Genomic DNA, 12,561 nt, shown 5'->3' on the forward strand with positions numbered 1-12,561 from the left:
TAACATGTATTCTGATTTTGACATTTCTGCTACAAGTTGGTTACAGTGTGTGAGGTATTTATAAATCTCAAATGTTTTGTGTTCATAGAAAATCATTTCCATAAAAAAATTATTTGTAAATTAAACTTTTGGTGAGATAAAGTACATCTTGCAGTAAAATTGTACATTCACTTTATTTTATCCTATAGGTGGGAAAAGCCATGTCTTCTAATGAAACAGCAGCGTATAAAATTATGAGGACTTTAGATGTAGATTATGTTTTGGTTATTTTTGGAGGAGTTATTGGCTATTCTGGTGATGATATCAACAAGTTTCTCTGGATGGTTAGGATAGCTGAAGGGGAACATCCAAAAGACATTCGGGTAAGAAACTACATAGTCCCAAGTATGTAAAAGCTCACAGTATTCAAATAATTCTCTTACCTTGCTAATTCCATTGTGTCTGTTTTAATAGTTCTATCCTCCAAATTAGTCTTTTACCTTGGACTTTATTAAAGCTACTAGAAGCATTTCCTAGGTTGTTTGAAACTTGTAAAACTCATGCATGATACAGTCATTGCTATCTACTTTTAGATTAGATGACATGTTAATACTATTATGCATATAGTCCATGTGTTATAGGCTATCCCATGTAGATTTGTGTAAGTGCATTCTATAATGTTCCCGTGACAAAGCATTTGATATCTCATGATTGTACTCCATTCTACCCTGTGATGCAGTCTCTTAGCATGACTTCTTCATTCAACATATTCATAGCTTCTCCTTTCAGTTCTTTCTGTTTCCATGGTTCTAACCCTGCACTGACCTTTACTCTGAAAGAAGACAATAACCTTGAAATTATTGTCTTTGCATTAGTCTTATTTCCTCCCAATATGGTAAGAAATTGGTTGTGTCATTTTCTGGATTAAAAAAGACTGAGAAAAGTCCCTGAAACCAGACAGACATGAGTCAGAACTAAAACTCCATCAACTTTGTGCTATGGGAGGTTAGTTGAGGTTAATCAACGTAAATGCCCTAAGCATTAGATCTTGTTCTTGTATCTGGAATTATACTGGTGGCCAAGGTAAGACTGGGTCATCTCTGTGGGCATATCAACAATAACTCATTTTTAGTGCTATTTTGAAAATTTGTAGTAATTTTAATATGTGTAGCATTATCCTAGTAGCCAGCACAAAGTAGATAATCTGTTAGTGAAGCATTTCTATGAAGTCCAAACTTCTTAGCCTGGAACATAAGCTCCCTTTTGATTCATTTTCCTTTGCTGGTTTCTGCGCTCTGCCAATATACTCTCTCCCTAGAAACTTACCTGTGGTTTCTTTTCTTGATGCATGTGATGTATGCTTTACTGTTCCCTTTCTCAGAATACCTCCCACATACTTGTCATCCCTCCTGAAGTCCTTTCCTGGGCACCATGTTTGTATTTATCCTCAAGTCTCATACCTGTTTTGTAGTTAGACTCATTGTATCTTATCTCCCACTCAGTTGTGCGCTTGTAGGGGATGGGCATCCAGAATTGTGCTGTACATGAGAAAAGCACAAAAACTGAGAATAATCTTTGCTACTGAAAGAAAAGAATCGTTTGAGGAAATTATATGCACGTGTGTCATGTGATGGGGCTAAAGTGCAGCGCCAGATTTCCTGGTCAAATATAAATGCTGTGACTCTTCCTTAGCTATGATGGATAAACATTATTTCCTTATATCAAATGGATCCGCTAAAACTTAATTCTCCTCATATGTGATTTCCATTTTTGAATTTGCTTTAGCAGTGTTAACATTGTGACATATGATAAGACTCTTTCCAAGTATATGCTTTGAACCCTTACATATAGAAAGCCTAAATCTGTGCTTTTAAAATTTCTTGTGTTTAAACTTTATGACTAGATGATAAATTCACATGGTTTGAAAATAAAGTTTAAAAGGATTTGTAGTAAAAGTTTACCGTCCGTAAAAGAGGTCTCTCTGTAGTTAATGACAGTATGTACGTATAAATTGCTGAGAGTAGATTTTGCAATATTCTCACCATAATAATAGATCAGTTTAGCTATTTCACAACATCTACATATTTCAAATCGTTTGTATACCAAAATTTATACAATTTTGTCAGTTTAAAAAATAGATTGAAAATCCCTGGTAATCACTGTTTTTTTTACTATTCTTAGTCAAGCAGATAACTAGTAACAAGGTACATATTCTGTTCCCTTCATAATGTGTCTCAAGAGTCTGACCATGTTGAACTAGGGAGCACTTCAATGTTTTTTAAATTTTTGCAGTGTTTGTATACCTGATTTCTTTAAGCTAGCCTTATTTATTTAGGTGATTTCCAATTTTTTAATTTCAAAGAGTGATGCAACTTCATATACTCAGTGTTTTGCCAGTGTGTATCAGTAAAATGAATTCCTAGACAAGAAATTTCTGAGTATAAAATTGTTACTTATAGAGGTTAATTTGTAAATGAGAAATGGTACTACACACCATTAATAGTTTTCTAAATAATCCTGTATAACAAAAGGAACTGATTTTAGAATTCATATAGGTAAATTTAAGAGAAAACTGAAGTATGGTAATGAAGATAAGGATAGTTAAAACCAGGCCTAACTGATACCGAACATGGTGTTGATATCATTCTTTTTACATTATTAAGACCTTATAATGTTCAAAACTGAAGGAATTAATTTTGGGGGTGAGGGATATAAATGAATATAGCTTTATAAAGATATTTCAAAATCTATTTCTTAAGGGGAGATAAAAGAGAACCTATAACACTGGATTTGTTAAATTGAAGCTGACATAAAAATTTCTGATTTCTTTCTTGTAGGAAAGTGACTATTTCACCCCACAGGGAGAATTTCGTGTAGACAAAGCAGGATCCCCTACTTTATTGAATTGCCTTATGTATAAAATGTCATATTACAGATTTGGAGAAATGCAGGTTAGTTAAAATCAGATTTTCTATAATCTTTATCAAAAAATAATCTTTTTGCTTCTAGAAAACAGGATGTGGTGCTTTCTATAAAGAAAAACGTGCTTATCTAAAGATTCTTTTTTCCCATTAAATTTAGATCTCTGAAATTTCACTGTGAAAAATTAGAAAAAAATTTTAGATCAGGGACTCCTTTCCAAAGGAAAGTTTTTTAACACTATCTCAAATTCAGCCTTTGCTTGCCATCATCCTACCTTTTGACGTCATGCTTTTGGAAAGAATTTTTCTCCATGAAGAGAGGTCTCCCACCTAGGAAACTGTGATCTTAGGTAGGTCACTTTGCTGTCTTGTGGGGAGAAGCCTCAGAGCTGAATTACAAGTTCACTCTATTCCACTTTTCCATTATCACAGATAGCCAGAACTAAGTCAGAGTTTCCTAGTAAATTAATGTGGGACAAACACTTACAGGACTGCAAAATGAATGAAGGTGCAATAAGGCACTGTGATGTAAGAAGGAATGATGGACTTTATGTCATAGTGTCTGTGTTTTAGAACAAGCTATGAAGTCTTATAACCTCCAAACTAGCTGCTTCCTCCCTAGACTCTTGACTTTTTTCTTGTTTGAAAGTAATGGCAGTTGGACTGATGCCTAGATTTTAGGGAAACCAGAATATGTCACCCCAGAATACCCCTCTGTAACATAAAAATTATTTTTGAGCTAAAAGCAGTTAAGAGGCAGCAAATTGAGGACATTCTTTATCCAAACTCTTCTTTGCCTAAAAGCACATATCAAATTCCTTTACAGATAATTCTAGATTCTTTGTCAGCCCGAAGAAGGCACCAGGAGAATCTGCAGACAAACCTTATTACTCTGTTATTTTCTACTACATGTATTTACTTTCCCATACTTTCCTACCTTGGAAGCCTAAAGCCACTTGCTGTTTTGCCTCAGATTTACTGTTCTGTCTTGAACATGGTATAGAAGCCTGAGTTCTAAGCCACCACTTTGAGTTACTTTTCATTGATGTTTTTCCTATGTAATGTGTGCTACATATGTTAATAAACTTGTTTTTCTATTGTTAATCTGTCCTTTGTTACAGCAGTCCATGTCAACTAAGAATTCATGAGAGGATTCTATTATTAAAATGTTATAGTTCTTAGATTGTAAGACTATACTACCAAATTAGTACCTTCATATTGAAATCTCAGTGAAAATTAATTTTATTTTGCTTTCTGGTGAAATAGATACCCTAGAAAGCAGAGGAAAAATTGTTTAATCTTACAGTGTCACTGAGGATCAAGGTAACTCTCCAAGCTGAGGTTTGTGGGTCTCAATTTGTGAAACAAATTTTACCTTGTAAGATACACGTATGGGTGAAATAGTCTACAACACTCCGTTAATAGAAGAGGTTTTGGATATCACTGTTTGCCTGCTGATTGTGTTGTTTCAAACTAGACTTGCACAAGTAGTTATTTGCTTCATCATTTTTTGTTTTTGTTTTCCGGTACCAAGAATCGAACTCTCGACCTCAGGCTTGCCAGGCAGGCGCTGTGCTGATAAGCTAAATCCCCCAGCCCCTGCTTCATCATTATCCACCTGGAATCGCTGCAGGTGGCTTTAAAAACAGAAAACTCTAGACTGATAATAGTCTATATTTAAGTTATTATGTTTTTGTTTCTTTTAAATGCCATTGCCTAGTTTCTAAACTCGTACTAAGAAGGAAGTACTTGACCATAATAATTAGTTACTTAATAGTTTTTCTATGGCAAATGATTAGTTTCTCTGTTCACTAATGTTTCTATTGAAGGACACTCCTTCCCTTAAGTGTATTCATGGTTTTCATGCCTGCTGTACTCAAAAGTGATAAATAGTTAAAAGTAGATAACCAAAGAACAGATTCTTCACTGTTGGGAATAGGTTTGTTTTTATAAGTTGACTTTATAAGTTGTGTTTTGTGTTTTTATATAAATACACTGTACTGTGAGAAAAAAAAAAGTCTCAACCTAATCTCCACATTCCCTCAAATCCTTCATAAATCCCCCCCCAGTTTGGCTTGCTTAACCTCCCTTGTAGTTCCCACTTTCAGGATGCAATAGCATTGCTATAGCTACACTGTGAGTAAAATAAAGTCATCATGCTAGTGGAGGACACAGGTAGTTTTTAAATAAATAAAAATGCTAGTGATATGTGCTGTAGAGGAAAAGAGTAAGGGTTCTGTTAAGGAAAACTAAAGAAAACTTAACTACCAATCTCAAAAAAAAATTTCTCTGAAGAGGTGCTATTTAGATGAGTCCAAAGAATAAAAAGCCACAGTACAAAAGAACTAAATAAAAACCTTATCAGGTAAAGGAAACATAATTGTAAGGCAGAAAAAAGTACCTTTTCTGTATACCTATAAGAAGGTTTTGATGGATTTAATTTTGGCTAGTTTTTAATGTCTAGAGGCTGCCTATCCACTCAAGGATTCTGTGAAATTTTTACTCAGATAGATACTTATTTTCTTTTCCTAATTTCTTCCTGTCTAGTTAGCAGTGTATGAGAACTGATAAGGAAGATACATCACTCAGTTCTGTTCTTAATTGTAAAGGGAGGGAGTTTTACTCTAATAAAGCCTTTACTGCCTTTTAACATTGAATGCTTTCTGCCATGTTAAAATCTAATGTTGATGTTACTTTTGCAGCTGGATTTTCGTACTCCCCCAGGTTTTGACCGAACACGTAATGCTGAAATTGGAAATAAGGACATTAAATTCAAGCATTTGGAGGAAGCCTTTACATCAGAACATTGGCTTGTCAGGATATATAAAGTGAAAGCACCTGATAACAGGGAGACATTAGATCACAAACCACGAGTCACTAACATTTTCCCAAAACAAAAGTATTTGTCAAAGAAGGTGAGTGCCAAGTGAAGTCATTTCTACTCAAGGTTGGTTGATTCATATGAGAAAGAATTACTGGAAATCGCTAATTTTCATTTTCCAGACTTATGAAGATTGACATATATAAAGTGAATGTCTTGCTATGCTACTAGGAAAATTCTTTTCAAATTAAGCACTTTGGCTATCCCTAGCAACAGCTTTTTCCAGATGGCATGGTGGTTATCTGAGAACTAAATTTAAGATTTTTCTAAAAGCATTCTGGCTTCACTTTGTGCCATTCACATTTATTTGTAAATGTATCTGTGATCATCATTTTCCAAACCTGCATGAAAGTAAAAATGCCAAATGCTTAATGTAGTTGTGATTAGTTCCTCATCTTTTTTTTTTTTTTTTTTGGTTTTTCTCCGGTACCGGGAACCGAACTCATGACCTTGCGCTTGCCACGCAGGCGCTTTGCCGCTGAGCTAAATCCCCAGCCCCTAGTTCCTCATCTTTTGGTCAAAGTAGATAGATACTGAATATGTTCCATTCGTAGTATGATGTTACTGTATTGTTCATTGAATAATAGTAGGATTTACTTCAGTGAGTCCTGAAGCATCTGTCTTCAAGATCATTATTTTCAATGTAATTAAAGCTTATAGGCAGAAATTATGAGACTACTGTGGTGCTTTTCTAATAAAATTTAAATAAAGTGAAGTATTTTATTGGGCTCATTATTGCTTATTTAAGCCAAATAGATCTCTGATCTTTGCTATGAAAGATTAGTAAAAATGGGTATTTGTGTAGGTTGTCCAGCTATGGAAGATGGGAAATAATAAGCAGTCAAGTAAAATATTAAGGTTGTATTATAAGGTACTAGTCTTATAGTGTTCTCTATTATTAGACTGATTATCAGTCTTAATTTTTGAAATGACATTTGGATTCCATACTTCACATAAGTTATTTTAAACCATTCAGGCAACTCTCTTATCCCTTTGTTACTTAAAATATACACCATATATATATATAAAGATGTATATATATTCAATGTATACTATAAAGGTCCTGGATATTAGCTGTATGATATTTAAATGTAAACTTTTTATGTGATTGCTTTCTTTGACAGATAAAAATTACCATATCTAGACTAATACATTTGAAGTTCTCACATAGAGCTGACACTCATATTAGTCATATCAAACTTACCAGGTGTCTTTAGCGCAGATAACGAAGTCAGATGACCTGGTTTCTGACAGGCATTAGGTAGGAGAAATTAATGAGTCATACCAATACAGAAGTCAAAGCAAATGCTAGCGTAAGAGCTGGCCAAGCCTAGTAAGAATGTTTTTTAAAGGGCTGTTGAACTTTATATCCGATGACAGAGATTCCAGAGGCAGTATATATTCTTAACCTGGCCTCTTCTGTTTTTCTGTCCATCAATTCCCTTAAAATAAGCAAGTGTGAATGGGTAAATAAAAGTTAAGTCTGTGTTGTGTACTCAGAGCACACATTTCAGTAGCCAGTAGCATGGGTTTTGAATTTGTGTTCCATGGCTCTATATTTTATACTAACACTTTAGAGCAGTGATGGCAAACATTGTAGAGACCAATTGCCTAAACTGCAACCCAAAACCCACTTATTTATTGCAAACTGCCAACAGGGCAGTTAAACCTGAATACTGAGGTTTTAGAACAAACAACTGTCATCCAGTGCTGAGCTGCTGGAGTAGTGACTTGCTCACATGCTGATAGGGCTGTGCGTACCTGCTGCAGCAGACTTGCCATAGCTTCACCACTGCTGCTGTAGAGGAATGTTTTTGTTTACTTTTCTCTCGCTAATCTGGTTTTGACTTGGGGTAGGTGGAGGAGTTGAGGGGTAGAAATTGTAGCCAAGCGCTGTAGAAAAGACTGTGGCCTGGCTCACTGCCAATAATAGGGGGGAAATACCCCAAGGGGTGGGTTGTATATGTGCATAATTGGGGGGCACATTATAAGACCTCATAGAACAGGCTTTGTGTTAGATACCTATAGATAATAACAAAGGAAGCAAATTCCTAACCTGATTTGTTTTTTAAAATGCTATCCAAAACTTTTTACATTCACCTTAACAAGTTGATAATACGGTAACATAGTATGTGCTTAACAAATTAATGGTAGCTAAGTTTTGTAACCTTAAGAGATTGATTGTCTTTTGCCTTGTGTCTGTTAGAATAAATTATTTTGAAGTGAATATTGGGAGTAGAAGGAATACATTATATTTACCTTCAATTTCTAAAATACACCCATGAGTTGTGTTTAAATGTAGAAATTAAATTGAATGGTCCGGCCTCTTCAGTCTTCAGCCTAATCATCTCAGTGATTTGATGGTGCATGAAGTTACTTCACAAAAATAGCTGCTTTAGTCAGTGTCTAAAATACATATGTCAAACTGACAGACATGTGCCCATGTGTTTTAAACTGTAGGGTTCTAACATAGCAAACATTCTTGCGGTAATGTCTACCAACACATTTGCAAAAATTTTATTATTTTTTTTTTTTAAATGAGGATTGAACCCAGGGCTTTGACACTGAGCTATTAGCCCTCTCGCTTCTCCTTTTGAGACAGGGTTTTGCTAAATTACTAAATTGCCAGGTTGCAAGGGTGGGCTTGAATTTGCAAACCTCCTGCCTTCACCTCCCAGAGTGTTGGGAGTATAGGGATGCGCCACCAGGCATAGTTGAAAAATTTGATTCTTACACCAAAAAAAATTTGTTGAAAAGCAAGGAGTATGTTTGTTAAATATTTGTTTTATTAAAAAAAAGCTATGAAACTCAAAGAATACTTTTTCATTTTAAAAAATTTTATTTTTATTATTTTTTTATTTTAAAGAGAGTAGTAAATGAGACACAAACAAAAAATAGAACAATAGCAGCATACCAGTATCACTTTTTCATTTTTGATTGCTTATTTTCCTTCATAAATTATTAGAAAATGTGCCAAGTGATTTGTCTTTCAGTTTTGTAGATGAAGTCACCCTCATTTTGCAGATAAGAAAATTGGGGCTCCAAAAGTTACTAAGTTAACTTGTATTTCTGACACATAATTTTTGGAGGCTAAACCAATAGCAGTATTACCATTTTCTGATTTCTTCATCTAGTGTTATATTCTCTTATGCGTCAAAGTTTACATCTTTAAGTAAGTGTTACATCTAAGCATTTAGTGGCTCAGAGGGGAGATACAGATTCATTCACTTGATGGTGAGGGATGCATTTGAAGAATGCTGCGATAATCTTTCATTTTAAAGCTAGGGCCCTGGTCTTGTTTATACTGAGTTTCTCAGAATGCTCAGTGTAAAATGCTCCGTGCATACTTACTGATCAAGGAAACCAATCATAGGAAGGGCTAAGCACTTAAGATAGTCTTCATGTGTCTAGGTATTTTGCTGTTAGAAACCTGCACTAATACCATGTGTTCCATTTTCTTTTTAGACTACCAAAAGGAAGCGTGGCTACATTAAAAATAAGCTAGTTTTTAAGAAAGGCAAGAAAATATCTAAGAAGACTGTTTAAACACACTGTTCTGGTTCCTGACTTGAAGCAATTGTCCTTGTGAGAACCGGTCTTTGCCTTTAGCTCATGTCATGTTTCACAGCAACAGAGGGTACAGAACTGTCACTGGTCCAGGTTAATGTACACAGTTTTCCAGCAATGCCTGATTTTAAAAAATAAAATTGGTTTATTGAGAAGAACTGTTTTCGATTTGTAATGTGAAGCAAGACAGAGCACTGCTGCAAATGTCCAGCAGCAGATTTTTTTTTTTTTATTGGTACATATTATCCTTTAAATCTGAGAATTTGGACTAATTGCACCAAAGAACCTTCTAATTTGGTCCCTTGCACATGCATACTTGTCAATGTTTTTATTGTTTTACAAGACCTGCATTTTATTTGAATTACCCAGATAGCAATATGTAAAATACAAATGACAAAAACTGATGAGAGTTTCCTGAGCAGTAAGCCAGTACAGGTCTGAGGAAAAGGTATTAGAAAAGAAATTATACTTCCTTGAAATATATTTATTTTCATGTTTCTCTAGTGCAAAGAATGTTTCATCAAATGTAATTTTGTCTTTTATTAATGTTTCCTGTAAGAAGCTGCTGTTTCAAATATGGACCTCTAAATAACTAATTGATTCAAATAGATTTTTTATGTTGATACATTATTACTGCTTTTAGCAGTTGTTTTCACAGGTACTTATAGAGCACATTTCATACATTGTTCATTCAAGGGCTAAATTTCTATCCTTTGGAAATCATGGCAACTGCACAGAATGTTGCTTACCAGGATGGGGTTTGGTACTTCAGTACTGAGGTTGGGACTGTGTTTACATGCAAAAGTTAAGGAAAAACCCCTTAAAGTATATGGGTAGCTAAAGTTCATTTTGTGACTCCTCAGAATGACAAAGGATTTGTAAACTTCGCCTGGATTTCTTTCACTTTATAACAGTTTTATTCATCACAGTGATATTTGTTCTCTGCTCCATATTCTAATACCATAACCATTTGATGAAACACTCTTTAGTGCTTATATGCATTTTCTTTTATTAAAAATGTGACAGTTGTCAAAAAATGCACTAAAATAATAAATGGAAATTGAACATGTTCATTTTCCAGCTTATAGGCAACTTTATACAGACTTGAAAATTTTTTCCAGGTTAGTAAAAGTGAGAGGGTTTTTCCTGCCACAGAATATGGATATAACTTTTTTTTAAATAACATAACACACCACTGCTTTTGGTGGAAAAGTACAGACTAGTATGTACCTTTTATGAAGAAAAATGTAATTTACAATGTTCAGTGAGAATGTTACTGCTGATTTTCTTTTTCAAGATGTAGAATATTCTTTGATTTATAGAATTCATTTTTGACCCAGATGATGGTTCTTTTACAGACCAATAAAATGGCTAAACATTTTTTCACAAAGTATAACTAAATCTGGATTTCTGATACCTTGTCATTTGGGGGATTTTATCTTACTTTGTTGCTTTACAATTCAATGCAGAGAAGTTGTTGACTGTAGGGGAAATAAAATTAATTCAAATTTTGTGTTAAGTGTTGTCTTTTACAAATCTTTCTTTACAAAAAGGAGTTACAGAGTACTGATCACATACTGGCCTTTTACCCCAGAATGAAAATCTCATTTTGGTTTTTCTTGTGAGGTAAAGAAACCTAGCTCCACAAACTTTCGTTATGTAGTCAGTAAAGTGTTCAGTGTAGAATTTTCTTAATTACACACAGGAAAGACCCCCTTAGTTTTGCTTTCTGGTTTTAGGAAAGGATATTTTGGTTCACTGTATCTTGTCAGCAAAATGCTACATTGTGACATAATAGCTACATTGTATCATGCTACATTGTAATGTAAAACTACATAATAGTTTTATGTAGTAGAACGTAAAAATACAGTAGTTTGACTACACAGGCATACATAGATACAGTAAAACCTTGGATTGCAAGTAACTTGTTCCAAAAGTGTTCCACAAGATGAGCGAACATTTCTGATGAATTTTAACTGGATATACAAATGATGTCTTGCAATACAAGTAGTACACGATGTCAAAGATCCCATGATCACAACTGAGCCAGTGGTTCTCTCGCTGTGGGATTGTGTGTAAGGTCACATATCTATGAAGTCTTCCAAAGGAGACAAAAGCAAGTTGTCACTGAATAGGTTCCTTGTTAAAGTTGCAGGAAAGATTTCAGTGAGCCAAAAGGTAGCAGTGATCTCATTAGTGAAAGTTGACCTACACAGTACCCTCTCATCTCCCTCATACCACCCCTGAAGATTTTCAAAGGTAAGTGCAGGTTAATTTATTTTTATATTTTGTATATTTTTTATTATTTTATGTATTACAGTATTGTAATCATTTTTATATGAATTTTTTGGGCTGTGGAACACATTTCTTATGGGAAATTTGCTTTGATATACAAGTGCTTTCTATTATAATCATGTTTCACAAGGCAGTGTTTTACTGTAACTGACTTAGAATATTCTTTAGATCTCTAAATGTATTTTGTGTATGATCAGTAACACTGTATTTATCACATTAGAATTTAAAGATTATGACCTTTGAAAGTTAAGACTACAAAGGAACTTAGACTGAGGGCTTTTTGTAGTGTAAATACAACATTGAGGAAGCAAGTCCAAAGACAAAGTTAAATTTTCAAACTTACAAGGGATGATCATAAAATATGGTAAATGTTGAAGTCTTTTAAAATTATGACAATGAAAGATAAATTGCCTATTCTGTTCCCCTTGCCTCAGACAAACTTACCCCATTGTTCTTGACAGTGTCTCTTACTATAACAAGTTTTTTTTTTCAGTGTATACTTATTCATGGTATCTTTTGATCACCCTTTGTAGATTGTTAATGTATTGGATTTGCAGTCAGAGTTTCAATTCCTTTGAGTCCCTAAGCCATGACCATGAGGCCAAACGATTTGATAGTATAAAAATGTCCTGTAGAGCATTACTGTTCCTATGGCCAACGGATATTAAGATTTGGAGCTTCTGCCTAAAATGGAAAAAAGTGCTGTCGCTGAAAGGTAGCATGCTTACCTAGCATGTGCAGTCTGGACTCAGTCACCAGCACTACAAAATGTTTTTGTGTAAAATGGATATAACATGAAATTTACCAGTTTAACCGTATTAAAGTGTATAGTATTTAGTATGTTCTATAATCTCTAGAACTCATGTTACTGTAGTTGCATGGCTTAATGTGGCTTTGTCAGACATCTGCCTGTTATGC

At 34.4% G+C, this 12,561-nt stretch overlaps 1 protein-coding gene across 1 annotated transcript in view; it reads left to right on the forward strand.

Moving 5' to 3' along the window:
• Positions 1-10,867, forward strand: part of Stt3b (STT3B, subunit of the oligosaccharyltransferase complex (catalytic)) — a gene marked incomplete in the record, with an annotated part of 84,251 nt that extends 73,384 nt beyond the window's left edge. The window contains 4 exon segments of the mRNA XM_013515678.1: positions 189-362; positions 2,817-2,930; positions 5,603-5,815; positions 9,247-10,867. Of these exon segments, the coding sequence (XP_013371132.1) occupies positions 189-362; positions 2,817-2,930; positions 5,603-5,815; positions 9,247-9,327 (582 nt within the window).
• Between the last annotated feature and the right edge of the window lie 1,694 nt (positions 10,868-12,561).

The sequence above is a fragment of the Chinchilla lanigera genome, unplaced genomic scaffold, assembly GCF_000276665.1.
Source record: "Chinchilla lanigera isolate Chin_1 unplaced genomic scaffold, ChiLan1.0 scaffold00029, whole genome shotgun sequence".
NCBI classification, from domain to species: Eukaryota; Metazoa; Chordata; class Mammalia; order Rodentia; family Chinchillidae; genus Chinchilla; species Chinchilla lanigera.